At 48.4% G+C, this 11,152-nt stretch overlaps 1 protein-coding gene across 6 annotated transcripts; it reads right to left on the bottom strand.

The window, feature by feature from the left end:
- Positions 1-18: 18 nt before the first annotated feature.
- LOC132448790 (NADH-ubiquinone oxidoreductase 75 kDa subunit, mitochondrial-like) lies at positions 19-11,014 on the bottom strand. Of its 6 annotated transcripts, XM_060040320.1 has the most exons (21): positions 10,857-10,952; positions 10,597-10,702; positions 10,085-10,320; positions 9,900-9,979; positions 8,672-8,766; positions 8,470-8,577; positions 8,266-8,342; positions 7,941-8,022; positions 7,241-7,371; positions 5,823-6,008; positions 4,930-5,064; positions 4,720-4,834; positions 3,426-3,571; positions 3,219-3,347; positions 2,919-3,048; positions 2,641-2,801; positions 2,387-2,541; positions 1,636-1,811; positions 1,405-1,539; positions 1,173-1,245; positions 585-912 (listed from the first exon to the last, which is right to left on the bottom strand). In XM_060040320.1, the coding sequence occupies exons 4-21, from the start codon at positions 9,976-9,978 to the stop codon at positions 704-706; spliced, it is 2,322 nt and encodes a 773-aa protein (XP_059896303.1). In that variant the 5' UTR covers position 9,979; positions 10,085-10,320; positions 10,597-10,702; positions 10,857-10,952; the 3' UTR covers positions 585-703. The 6 variants fall into 6 exon arrangements, 5 of the variants coding, with proteins under 5 accessions (XP_059896306.1, XP_059896303.1, XP_059896305.1 ...); XM_060040322.1 differs by lacking the exon at positions 10,085-10,320; XM_060040321.1 differs by lacking the exon at positions 10,597-10,702 and having other exon boundaries at positions 10,857-10,944.
- Positions 11,015-11,152: the final 138 nt, after the last annotated feature.

The raw sequence follows: 11,152 nt of genomic DNA, 5'->3' as shown, positions 1-11,152 counted from the left end.
CTTAACAAAAAAAAAAAGACATTTAATACAGTATAAGAAATATATCATAATCCATTATGCAATTTTTTGAAAAGATATGGAAACTATAATTTTATAAAATATCCACTACCTAATTTGACTTGCTATAAAATATAAATTTATTACATTTGTTATTTTTTTAACATTGATAAAGACTTTAATATATAACGCTATGTATAACACGTTACAAATAGATAGTAGGTGCTTTCTTATATGTATTAGATATGAGACATGAATACACAACAGTTCTGCAGTCTATCATTTGAATGTCTATGGAGAGGTCAGTATATTGTTTGGTAATGTGCATAGCTTAGCAAAATCATCGATTTAAACTCTGGAAGAGTAGGTATCATTACACCAAAACATGAATAAATATATCTTTGAAAGTGCATTTGTCGTTGTGCGTTTCCATTTGTGTGCATTTGGCTGTGAGGTTGTCAGGCGCTAACAAATGGAGGGCTCATCCACAGCCTGGGCACCTTCTGTCACCGCCTTCACACACTTGGCCATGGTCTGAGAGGCTCTGCTTATAGGGTCTGTAGGTAGAACATATACAGGAACACATTTGGATGATGATAGTATAATAACTTATACAAAACCACTGACTTGTATAAGTACTTAAAACTATAAGACCCTTTTAACATCTTAAGATAACAGAATGTATAATTTGTATGTGATAACAGATTTAGTATAGCATAAAAAATGGCTGGTAATGAGTAAAAACTAACAGTTTTATTTTGGTTCCCAGTACACAGTGCAAATACGTAGTATTTGACAACAAGAAAACAACACAAACTATCAGGGTCAAATCTGGTCTCTGCTTAAACTCTCCTTTAATCCAGTTGAGCAGCGAGAACAACCTATTGTTATAATTGAAACAGGCAATCCATGATTCTTAAGAAAAAATGGACAGAAAATTGCTTTAATAATCAGTTGTAACAACTATTCTAATCTGGGTTAATAGTTTGATTTAATTTTAATATGATGATATGTATAGGTTTTAATAATATATTTTAATAAGGACTGGAAGGGCTACAACGGAATATGATGTGTGTCTCTTATCCCAGCCCTTCTCATATCCGTTATAATATATCTTTAGCTCAGAGGGCATGGAGGGTCTCTGCATCAGGAGCGTCTTTGCATCAGGGGCTCACCGGTCATGTAGAAGTCCTTCACAGTAAGCAGAGGAGGGCTGAAGGGCTCATCAAGGACAGTCTGGTCCCCTCCCTGTGAAACACAAGACAGCCTCAAGTCTCAGAAAGACAATAATGGGACAATTTCAGCATCAAATCTGCCCTGAATCCAAAGCCACAACAATACCTTCTTTATAACGAGGTCATGTTTAACAATGTCACGACTTGTGGGTACAAAAAAACGAAGCCTGACCTTGAACAGCTCGTAGGCTTGCTGGAAATAGTTGGCCTCTTCAATATCGTCATAGCGCACCAGATTTGGGGCACATTCCTCCAATCTGTCCCGTACTTCATCCAGTGTGTCATACGGCAAAGTCACACCGGCCAGCTTAGAGGGACCCAGAGAACACAAGGTGTGAGCAGCACATTCTCACACTCCACCGCCGAATGTAACATCGAAGCCCCGTCCTCTCCGGCCGCCCACCTCGGAGACGGCCCTGATGATGGTCCAGTCCTCGCGGGCCATTCCTGGAGCCGTGACCGCCACCCGGGTCTGCTGGGCGCGGCCCTCGGTGTTCACATAAGTGCTACATTTCTCTGTGTACGCCGCTCCGGGAAGTATAATGTCCGCCATCGGTGCACCGGCGTCGCCATGGTGACCTGGAGCATGATGAAACGGTGTTGCATAGACGCGCTCGCGTGTAAATGTAAATATTCGGTATGGGAAAGCAGATGTATGAATCATCATCACAGCACATACTGTACCAGCCGGTCCGTCTAGGCCTTTGGTCTGCGTGGGACGGTACGTTGAATTGAACGCTAGATTCACTTTGAGCTATAAGTGGTGCATGCATTACTAGGCTGATACAGAGTGGGAGGTAATGACTAGAAAGTACGTTACACTGTCGCCATGCCATGAATACACTTTGCTGCAAGTTGACTTCTGCTGCTGGTTTGGAAGTATCTACTCTTAAGGAAACATCACGTTGGACGGCTGCTGGTGAAACCCCTGCGAGGGATGTTTCTCTGTTGCCTTAGAACAATGAACTTTAACAATGTCTGGCCTAGAATCAACCTACCAAACAGACCGATGACACAGTGGGGACACCAATACACCTCGGCCAAGACTCAAAACCGGCTAGGTCGTCGACTGGTTCACTCCACAAAGTGGTACTTGTGTCTACCGAAGAGAAACAAAAGCAATGTCTTTGCTCTGGGAACACATAAGTGCTGACCTTGATAAATGATCAGGCTGTCTTCGGCGAGGTCTTGTCGGGTGATACAGCCGGCATCGGCGCCGAGCAGGAACAGAACTTTGGGCGGGTTCTTCCTAATGGCCTCCACCCCTGGCTTATACCCAAGATCAAGTGCAGCCACTTGACTCGCAACCCTGCATAGTCGGCAGATACAGAAAAGATTCAGCGCCATTAGAGCCCAATGAGCTAAGTGTGACCACAGACCATAAATCTACCGCTGCTAAGACAATGACCTGTGAAGCACGTTGAGAACCTTCCAGCTTCCGTCCACTTCCCTGTTGTTCCGAGCATTCTGGGAAATGGAGGCTACGGCCCCCATCACAGCTGCCCCGTCCTCTCTCTGGAGCACACTGCTCCCAACGATGACGATCGGACGCTTGGCTTCAGCCAATGCCTGCAGGAACAGGCGGTCAAGAGGACGAATGGTACACGTGGCCACAACTACGGTAATCAATGCAAAATAAAAGTGTCTTTGACGTGGTCCAAAGTGACCAAATAAATACGTAAAGACCTCGGAGAAAGGGTGCGTTCCTGCTGCTATTTCCAGAAGGATCTTGGCAGAGTCTCCGAGGTGCTCGTAGGTGTAGGTGAGATCCACCTTTCTTCCAACCAGGGCCACTTGAAGCTCGTTATGGAGCCAACTAAAACACAGAGCCAACTCAGAAATGAATGACGGACATAACCAATGATAAGAAACGTTGAAAAACGAATCCATAAAGAGATGATGGTGAAATGAAACACGTGGCGCAGCATTGCTGACGAATTCGCCTGACGTTCGTCTTCCAACAGACGTCCGTTGATTGGCCTTTACCTCTTCCTGATGCGTGCGTTGACCAGAGCGGCCTCATAGCGCGGGTTGGTGCCCACCAGCAGCAGCAGGTCGGCCTCCTCTATGCCAGCGATCCCGGTGTTCAGCAGGTAGTTTGAGCGCAGGTCAGACCTGTTCGAGGTGGACATGATTTTTAGAGGACTGCAGGCCGGCTACCAAAACGGTGTCCGATTCCCCCACGCGTCTCACCCGGCTCCGACCGTGGGGAACACCTCCTCGGTGCACAGGGCGTCACTGTTCAGACGGTTCAGCATGTCCTTGAGGGCCACCAGGGCCTCCGCGTCCACCAGTCCCCCCACCACCGCTGCTATCTCACGGCCGTCAGCCGCCTGCAGCTGGTGAATGGGAACATTGGGTAGGTGGTATGAATTCACCGTGTGAATATCCATAAAGAGTTAGTAGTAACCTCATAATCCCAGCGCCGGATTTTGTGCAGAATTATTTTTTTAACAACTCTTTTTGAATAAGCGACTATTTGAAACACATTGGGAATCTTTAATAGTAAGGAAAGTAATTGATAGTTAATTTTTCCTAGCATGAACAGGAGCTAGGCACTGTAACTTTAAGTCAATGGGAGCGGCTAATGGAAAACTAATGCTAACCCAGTGAACTCCCGTTTACGCTTATAGATGAATTTGGAGACAAACAACGTTTCTGAATCTGGGTAAGAACGCCAATTTACTGATATCTTGGCGTGGTTTTATGCCAGCAGGTGTGAGTGTGATTAGATATTACAAGCCGTTTGACAATCTGCCTTTTCCTGTGTTTTAGTGACATCACAAGTGGGAGTGGCTGGTAGACTGATCTATCCATCATACACCTAGACCTATGCGGGATAGATCAGTACACCAACCTACTCAGTGGACTGTAGCAAATGTTGCTTATCCGACCATCATAAATCTATGTGGCCATGCCCACTTGTTATGTCACTAAAACACATGAAAGGCAGTTTTTCAAATGGCTTGTAATGGCTAATCACTCTCACACCTGGTAGCAAAAAATCACCCCATTAACCTAATAAAAAAGGGGTGTAATATATAATAACGAAATCGAAATTGCATGGTCTGTCGTGCCAATTATGGCTCAGTACAATGCAGACACATTGCGCTTCGTGAGTCGTTTGATTAATGATGGCGGGAGTCTCCTCCCTCTCTATCACAGTGTCCTTGATGTCCCTGCTGGAGCGTTCATATAAATGTGCAGAATCTCTCACAATCTCAGAAGGTCCTGCTTCAAACTGATTCATCCTGAGATAAAGAGAGTGGCACGCACATAACTCACAGACAACAAACAACTGTGTTGATCGAAGGCTGGTGCGGGGCTTCGTTTAGGTTTCAACCGGCCATTTTGTCCGCGTGAAGCCACCATTTCCGATCAGGTTTCTTTAAGCACCTCGGCACCGTGAGACGCAGCGTGTGCTCAGAACAGAGGAGAGGCAGAGCGGTGTGCAGGCAGAGGAACACCGGGCACATTAATCACCTACCGCTCCTGCCACGCGCGTCAGCACATCCTCCCAGGACGTAGCCACCAGCTGCCCGGACACACTCCTCACCATTGGCTGAGTCAGCCTCTGGCGCTTCAGGCCGTCGTAGGCGAACCTACGCCCGGGAAGAGGAAAGGAGGCACTGATTGTCTGTTCGGACCGCCGGCGGAGCGCTCCGCGAGGCTGCGTCCTGCGTGCGTGGGTCCTCACCTGGTTTTGTCGGAGATCCACTCCTCGTTGATGTCGTCGTGCAGCCGAGGGAGCACCCTCATCACCTCGCCTTCACGGGTGCTCACCACGATGTTGCTGCCCACGGCGTCCAGGACGTCGATCGACTCCGTGGCTCTGAGCGGATTAAACGGCGATAAAGGGTGGATGGGAGAAGGGGGATAGACACGGGGTGAGGCTGGGTTTGAGTCCCAACTGAAAGGCTTCTGGGTCCTGACCCCATTGTGTCCGTGAAGGCCTCACTGAGCAAGAGGCCTCACCGCTGCAGGCTAAATCAATTCTTCATCTCAAAGAAATGCACCGTAAGACGCTTGGAGTGAAAGGGGCTGCTGAATAAAACAATAGTAACACAGTAAATAGAATAATGATAATAAGTTGGATTTAAAAGCGCCGCTCACGTTACAATTTGCTCACTGTGTGTAAAGACAAGAACTGGGGGAGGGAAGGAGAGCACACATGCTTAATCTAATGAAACCCCCCAGGTGAGGACTGCACACCACTCATAGGGGAACAAAAGTAGGCCTTAAAGGTGACATATTATACCACCAGGTGTGTGATTAGCCGTTACAAGCTGTTTTTGCCTCTTCTGACATCACAAGTGGGCGTGTCCACCTAGATGTATGACGGATAGATGTTTGCTACAGTCCACTGGGTAGGCTGGTAGACTGATCTATCCAGCACACATCTAGGTGGACACGCCCACTTGTGATGTCATAAGAGGCGGATTTTCAAAACGGCGTGCAAGGGCTCATCACAGTCACACCTTTAACGTGCCCCTCGGTGGGCCTCTGAAGGTGGACGGTGGATCAGGGCGCTAGGTTTGGAGCCGATACAAAGGAGTGATAAAACCGAACATGCTCACGTCCTCCACCCACCTGGTCTCCCAGGGCCGGGCGGTGAAGGCGTAGGGCTTGGAGGTCAAGGCCCCCACGGGGCAGAGGTCGATGACGTTCCCCGACAGCTCGGACATGAACATCCGCTCCACGTAGGTGCCGATCTGGAGGTCGTTCCCCCGGCCGGTGGTGCCCAGGTCCTCCACCCCTGCGACCTCGCTGGCGAAGCTTCAGAAGGGGGGAGGAACACGGTCACACATCAGGGCGGGTGTCACAGTAAGGGGGGGTCTCCACGCTGTATCAAAGACAACGCCTCTGGGTGCTCAGTTCCCTCTCTCTATTTCGGGGATTAATTAAGTCAATTGTGTAATTAATCAACAAACGTCCAACACAATGGAATTTTGACAGTCTCCAAGCAGAAACAAAGTGTTTATATTTGGGTAACGTTTTAAAAATAGCACGCCCGGCTTCCAACATTGATGTTTTCATGAAGAGCAGATCTTTTAGCCCGGCTATTGCCAGACCAAGCTCAGTCGTAGATTGCACGTTGGTCTGGGGAGGCTGCTGTCATTTTCTTCAGCTCAAGAGGCGTAGTCAACGGGCCTAGTTCAACTGACTCTGTACGCGATTGGCTGCTTGCCATTGCTTCCCTGTCGTCATTGTGTTAAACCAGCCAATAGCGCGCCAGGGGGAAAAGCCAGCTTGGTGATTGGCTCCCGCAAAAACGTACCGAAACTAGAAAGAAATGTATTGCTCTTCTCCAGACCCTTCTGCAGGGCGAATTCTAATCGCCGGCAGAACGGGCGGGGGGTTCCCAGCCCGTTCTACAGATCTACAGATCCTTCCCAGCAGGGACTGACACTAGCCCCTCTAATGCCGCTTTTCCACTGCATGGTACCAGCTCGACACGACTCGACTCGACTCGACTTGACTCAGCTCGCATTTTTTGCGTTTCCACCGCGAAAACATGGTATCTGGTACCTGAAGTGGCTGCTTTTTCTAGTACCGCCTCGCTCTAGGTTCCAAGCGAGCTGAGCCGATGCTAAAAGGTGACGTCGGCAGACGGCCGGCCACTGATTGGCCAGAGAGTGTGACGAAGTCACGAGAGCGACATGGCAACCATGCTGGTAACAGCCATAGCAGCGCCGCAGCCAACATATATTCAACTTCTTCAACATGCCAGCTAATAATAGTAATGTTATCGATGTCCTCCATTGTTGTTATGTGGGTTCTGTCCATGTGTGGGTTGCGTAGGTCTTGTTTGCGTCGCGTACAAAAATACGTCACGGCCCTTTCGCGCAGCCGACCCCGCCCACGTCCAGGAGGTACTATTTGCGGTAGAAAAGCACCCGTGCTGCTACCGTGTCGAGTCGTGTCGTGTCGAGTCGAGCTACATGTGCGGTGGAAAAGCGGCATAAGAGACCTAGTGGCCCACCGGGGAACGTCTCTCCAGGACTCACCGCACACAGCGCGTGCACTGGATGCAGCGCGTCATGATCGTCTTGATCAGCGGCCCGATGTTCTTGTCCTCCACGGCTCGTTTGCCCTCGGTGAAGCGGCTGCGGTCGCTGCCGAACTGCATGGACTGGTCCTACGGGGCGGCGAGGACGGGGGACTTAAAGACAGTACTTAGCATGCGTCTTATCCTAGCTATCTCTGTTGTGTGTACGGGATGGGTTAAGATAGCGCCCCCTGTATGTCAACTATGGCACCCATTGCACTCCTGACCCTCCCTGGAAGGAGGGGTCCCCCACTCTGAAGGAGGGATCCCCCAATCTGAAGGAGGGATCCCCCACTCTGAAGGAGGGATCCACCACTCCCCGTTTCTTCTCAAGATTTCTTCCTTGCTGATTTAAGGGAGTTTTTTCTTGCGCTTGTGGGGGCCTGGGTCAGGGGGGTGTCATAAATATTTGGCCTCTAAGCCCTTTGAGACTGTAATGGTGATTATGGGCTATACAAATAAATTTGAATGGAATTATCGATTGTTAGTGCTTGGTACTTGGTTCTATTAACATCCTTACCGTACCGACAGAGATATATTGTTGTTTCTCTTTCTTCTGACAAAGTGTCTGCTAAATGCCCTGAATTTAAATGAGCCTGGAGGGGCCTTATTAAGCCAGGGTTCGTATTTGTCAAAGCTCAGTGTTATGAGGGGCGTACCTGCAGGTCACACTCCCCGGCCTGGTCACAGATGGGACAGTCCAACGGGTGGTTGGCCAGAAGGAACTCCATGACTCCCTCTCTGTTGTAATGAAACACACACCTTCTATCTTGTGATCGTAGTGATTGGAATCCGAGTGGATATGAAGGGATTTCCAAACAGTGAGCGGGGTAAAACAGGTATTGATTACCCTACGGATTCAAAAGGGGGTCTACTTTTAAACAAAGCCAATTTGAGACACCAAGCTTACTAACATAACAACACATCTTTAATGGAAAGGGGGTGACTCCACACCAGGACTACATTGTCCGTTTCCAACAGTACCTTGCCCTTCTGGTTTTGTCAGAGTTAGTGAGAATGTTCCAGCCCTTCATCACAGGCATGGCACATGCTGCCACCGGCTGGAATATAAACACTCCATTACTGAACCTTCCTTCCAAGACGCCTAGCTCCACCCTGGGAGTCTAGTCAGGTGGTGGGTGGTGTAATGTCCCCACCCCCGTGGATTGGCAGCAGAACACACTGTACCTTGGGCACCCTCTCGATCTCCACCAGACACATCCGGCAGTTCCCGGCCACCGAGAGGCGCTCGTGGTAACAGAAGTGTGGGATCTGGACTCCCAGCTTCTCGCACGCCTGGAATGTGAAATTCACCCCGCGGGTGAGTGAGGGGGTCAGCGAGATGCGTGGGCTGGTGTTTGGAGGAGGTTAACCTTTGAGGGAGAAGTACCTGCATAACAGTGGTGCCGGGCTCCACGAGGACTGGGCTGCCGTCCACAAAGACCTCCACCAGTTTACCGGCCGTCGCTGTGGCTACAGTGCGGACTGCAATACAAATATAAAATCTTTGTTATATGTCAATTTAATCTGATTCACTGGGTTGTTCTGGACGTTATTGTAAAAGAAAAAATATATATGTATATTTGTGAATTAACCGTTGTTTTAGAGTTATTGTTGAGTAAACCACCACACATTATGATAAGGACCACCCGTTCTACTATATGGATTATAGGGATCAGATTTATCCCACAGCCGGCAACGAAAGCACGGCAATTATATAATCCTGCCGATAATCCATTGAAGGAATCAGGGAATCACGTGAAAAAAATCTCTGCTAAAAGTAGGCCTACAACCATGTCCTAAACATTGTTACTGCAGTGTTGGTTATTGTGCGTTCACACCAAAAGATGCAAAAAGTTGACGCGCGGCACGATCCCATTCAAAGTGAATGTAGAGACGCGTTGCTGCTTTGCTGCCGCAGCATTTGCTGCCGAGAAAACGGGCAGCAAATTTGATTTGCGGCGCGTCAAAATCTGATTTGCAGCGCAGCATGGCGGGCGCGTTCACGTATTTTGCGGCGCGTCAAATGCTGCTCGAGTTGAAAGTTCACTACCTGATCCAGATCAAAGCGCTAAAATGGAGGAGAAGATAATAATTGCAGTCTCCGCATACCCGGTGATCTTCAACACCACCGTGGCCAGTTATAAGTGTCCAATACATATATAAGTATAAATGTCCAACCGAGAGATCCTAGCACCGATCCTAGGCTAGCTAGCAGGTCATCAAACTGGGCTGGAGTCAACCTCAAATAGCGCTGGAAGCGGTCGTCATCCAGACGGAGCTCCTGCAGAAGACGGTGAAATTCACCGAGCTCTGTACGGCTCCGAATGGTCTCATCATGAACCCATAAACGACGGGCATTCCAACGTCTCTCCCTCTTCCACAACAGGTAAAGACATGCAATGCTCGTAATGTCGGCCATGGTTGTGAATTCATTCAGAAGCACCGCGGGCAAAACTTGCGGCGCAGCAAAACCTTTGCCGCGCCGCAAAACCTTTGCCGCGCTGCAAAACTTTTGCGGCGCCGCAAAACTTCGGCGGCAACGCGTTCGGGCAGCAAATGCATCTTTTGGTGTGAATGAGGAGTAGATTCAGGCATGTGGCGTGGATGAGGATTACCGTTGTTAGGGACGACCACGCCTCCTCCGGGGCGGGAGACTCCGAGAAGAGTGCGTCTCACCGCGGGCCAGCGCAACATTCTGAAGACAGACATCATGTGGCGTTCAATATTGCCAAAACCTATGTCTAACCAAATAATGGCTTACATACCCCGACAAACTAAGAGTACCGTGATATTAACATACCATAACGCTACACGCTACCGTTATTATCTCGTTCCCAGGCGTTCCCATCGCATGAGGGAACGCCTGGAACGGGATAGCCCAGATTAGCGTTATTTGCGAGACAGAGGGCGGGACTTTCAGTTACATTGGTTTAGGATTCGTTGCGTGAGAGAGGGCGGGACTTTCCATATAGGGACATCCGTTTGTTGTTGTCGTTGTAGTCATGCTCCTATCTTTCTCACTCTCAATACTGTTCACTGGTGTACACGGCTCATAGGAAACAAGAGACCGGAAGTTACGTTGCGGTAGACCAGGAAAACGCTACCATTCACGATCCTCTCTCAGCCTCCCATGTTAACGAACAGAACATATCCATCGTTGTCTGTTGTTTAGAGCGTTAGGCAATTCATATGTAAATTAAATGAAAAGTATCTATGAATCTGTGGTAGATCTTCGTAACATAAGTGATAACGCATCGTCACCTCACCGTTAGATAACATAATGTAACATCCAACATGTGATCAGCCACTCACCTAACTGCGTCATAGGTTCATAACAGTACAGTCGGTCTATAATATTCCGCCTACACGCGTTGAGTGGTTATGAAGCAAAGTTGGTGCAATGACAGGTTTCGAATACCTAGATAATAAGAATAAGAAAATATGATCGCGTATTCGTAGTGAGCTGGCTCAATCGGCTTCTTCTTTTTAATACATACATAGATTACAAACTTTGTTGGACGCTGACTGTTCACTAAACATTCATTAACGACGTTCAGTAGCTGGTGATTTACCTTGACAGAAATAATCTTCCCCTCCACAGTGCGGTGTGCGTGTTGTCCACGCAGATGGATCTCACTCCCTCTCACTCTCTGCGTCACGAATGAGGCAATACCCTCACATCATCACAGAGTGGGCTGAATGTATCTGTCCTGTCCTTATAGCGATAAACCTCATTATTTTGAACAAACAATTGACAAGGAAATATATTATTAAATTGCAATCTAGCACAGGACGTTTCCTGCTGTCCTTTCCATGTGCTGACGTTTCATAATTGTCATATTATTCACTTATGATTTAATGCACACAT

This window comes from Gadus macrocephalus, chromosome 20, assembly GCF_031168955.1.
Source record: "Gadus macrocephalus chromosome 20, ASM3116895v1".
Classification (NCBI taxonomy): Eukaryota; Metazoa; Chordata; class Actinopteri; order Gadiformes; family Gadidae; genus Gadus; species Gadus macrocephalus.
This window is presented reverse-complemented; position numbering and strand designations above follow the sequence as displayed.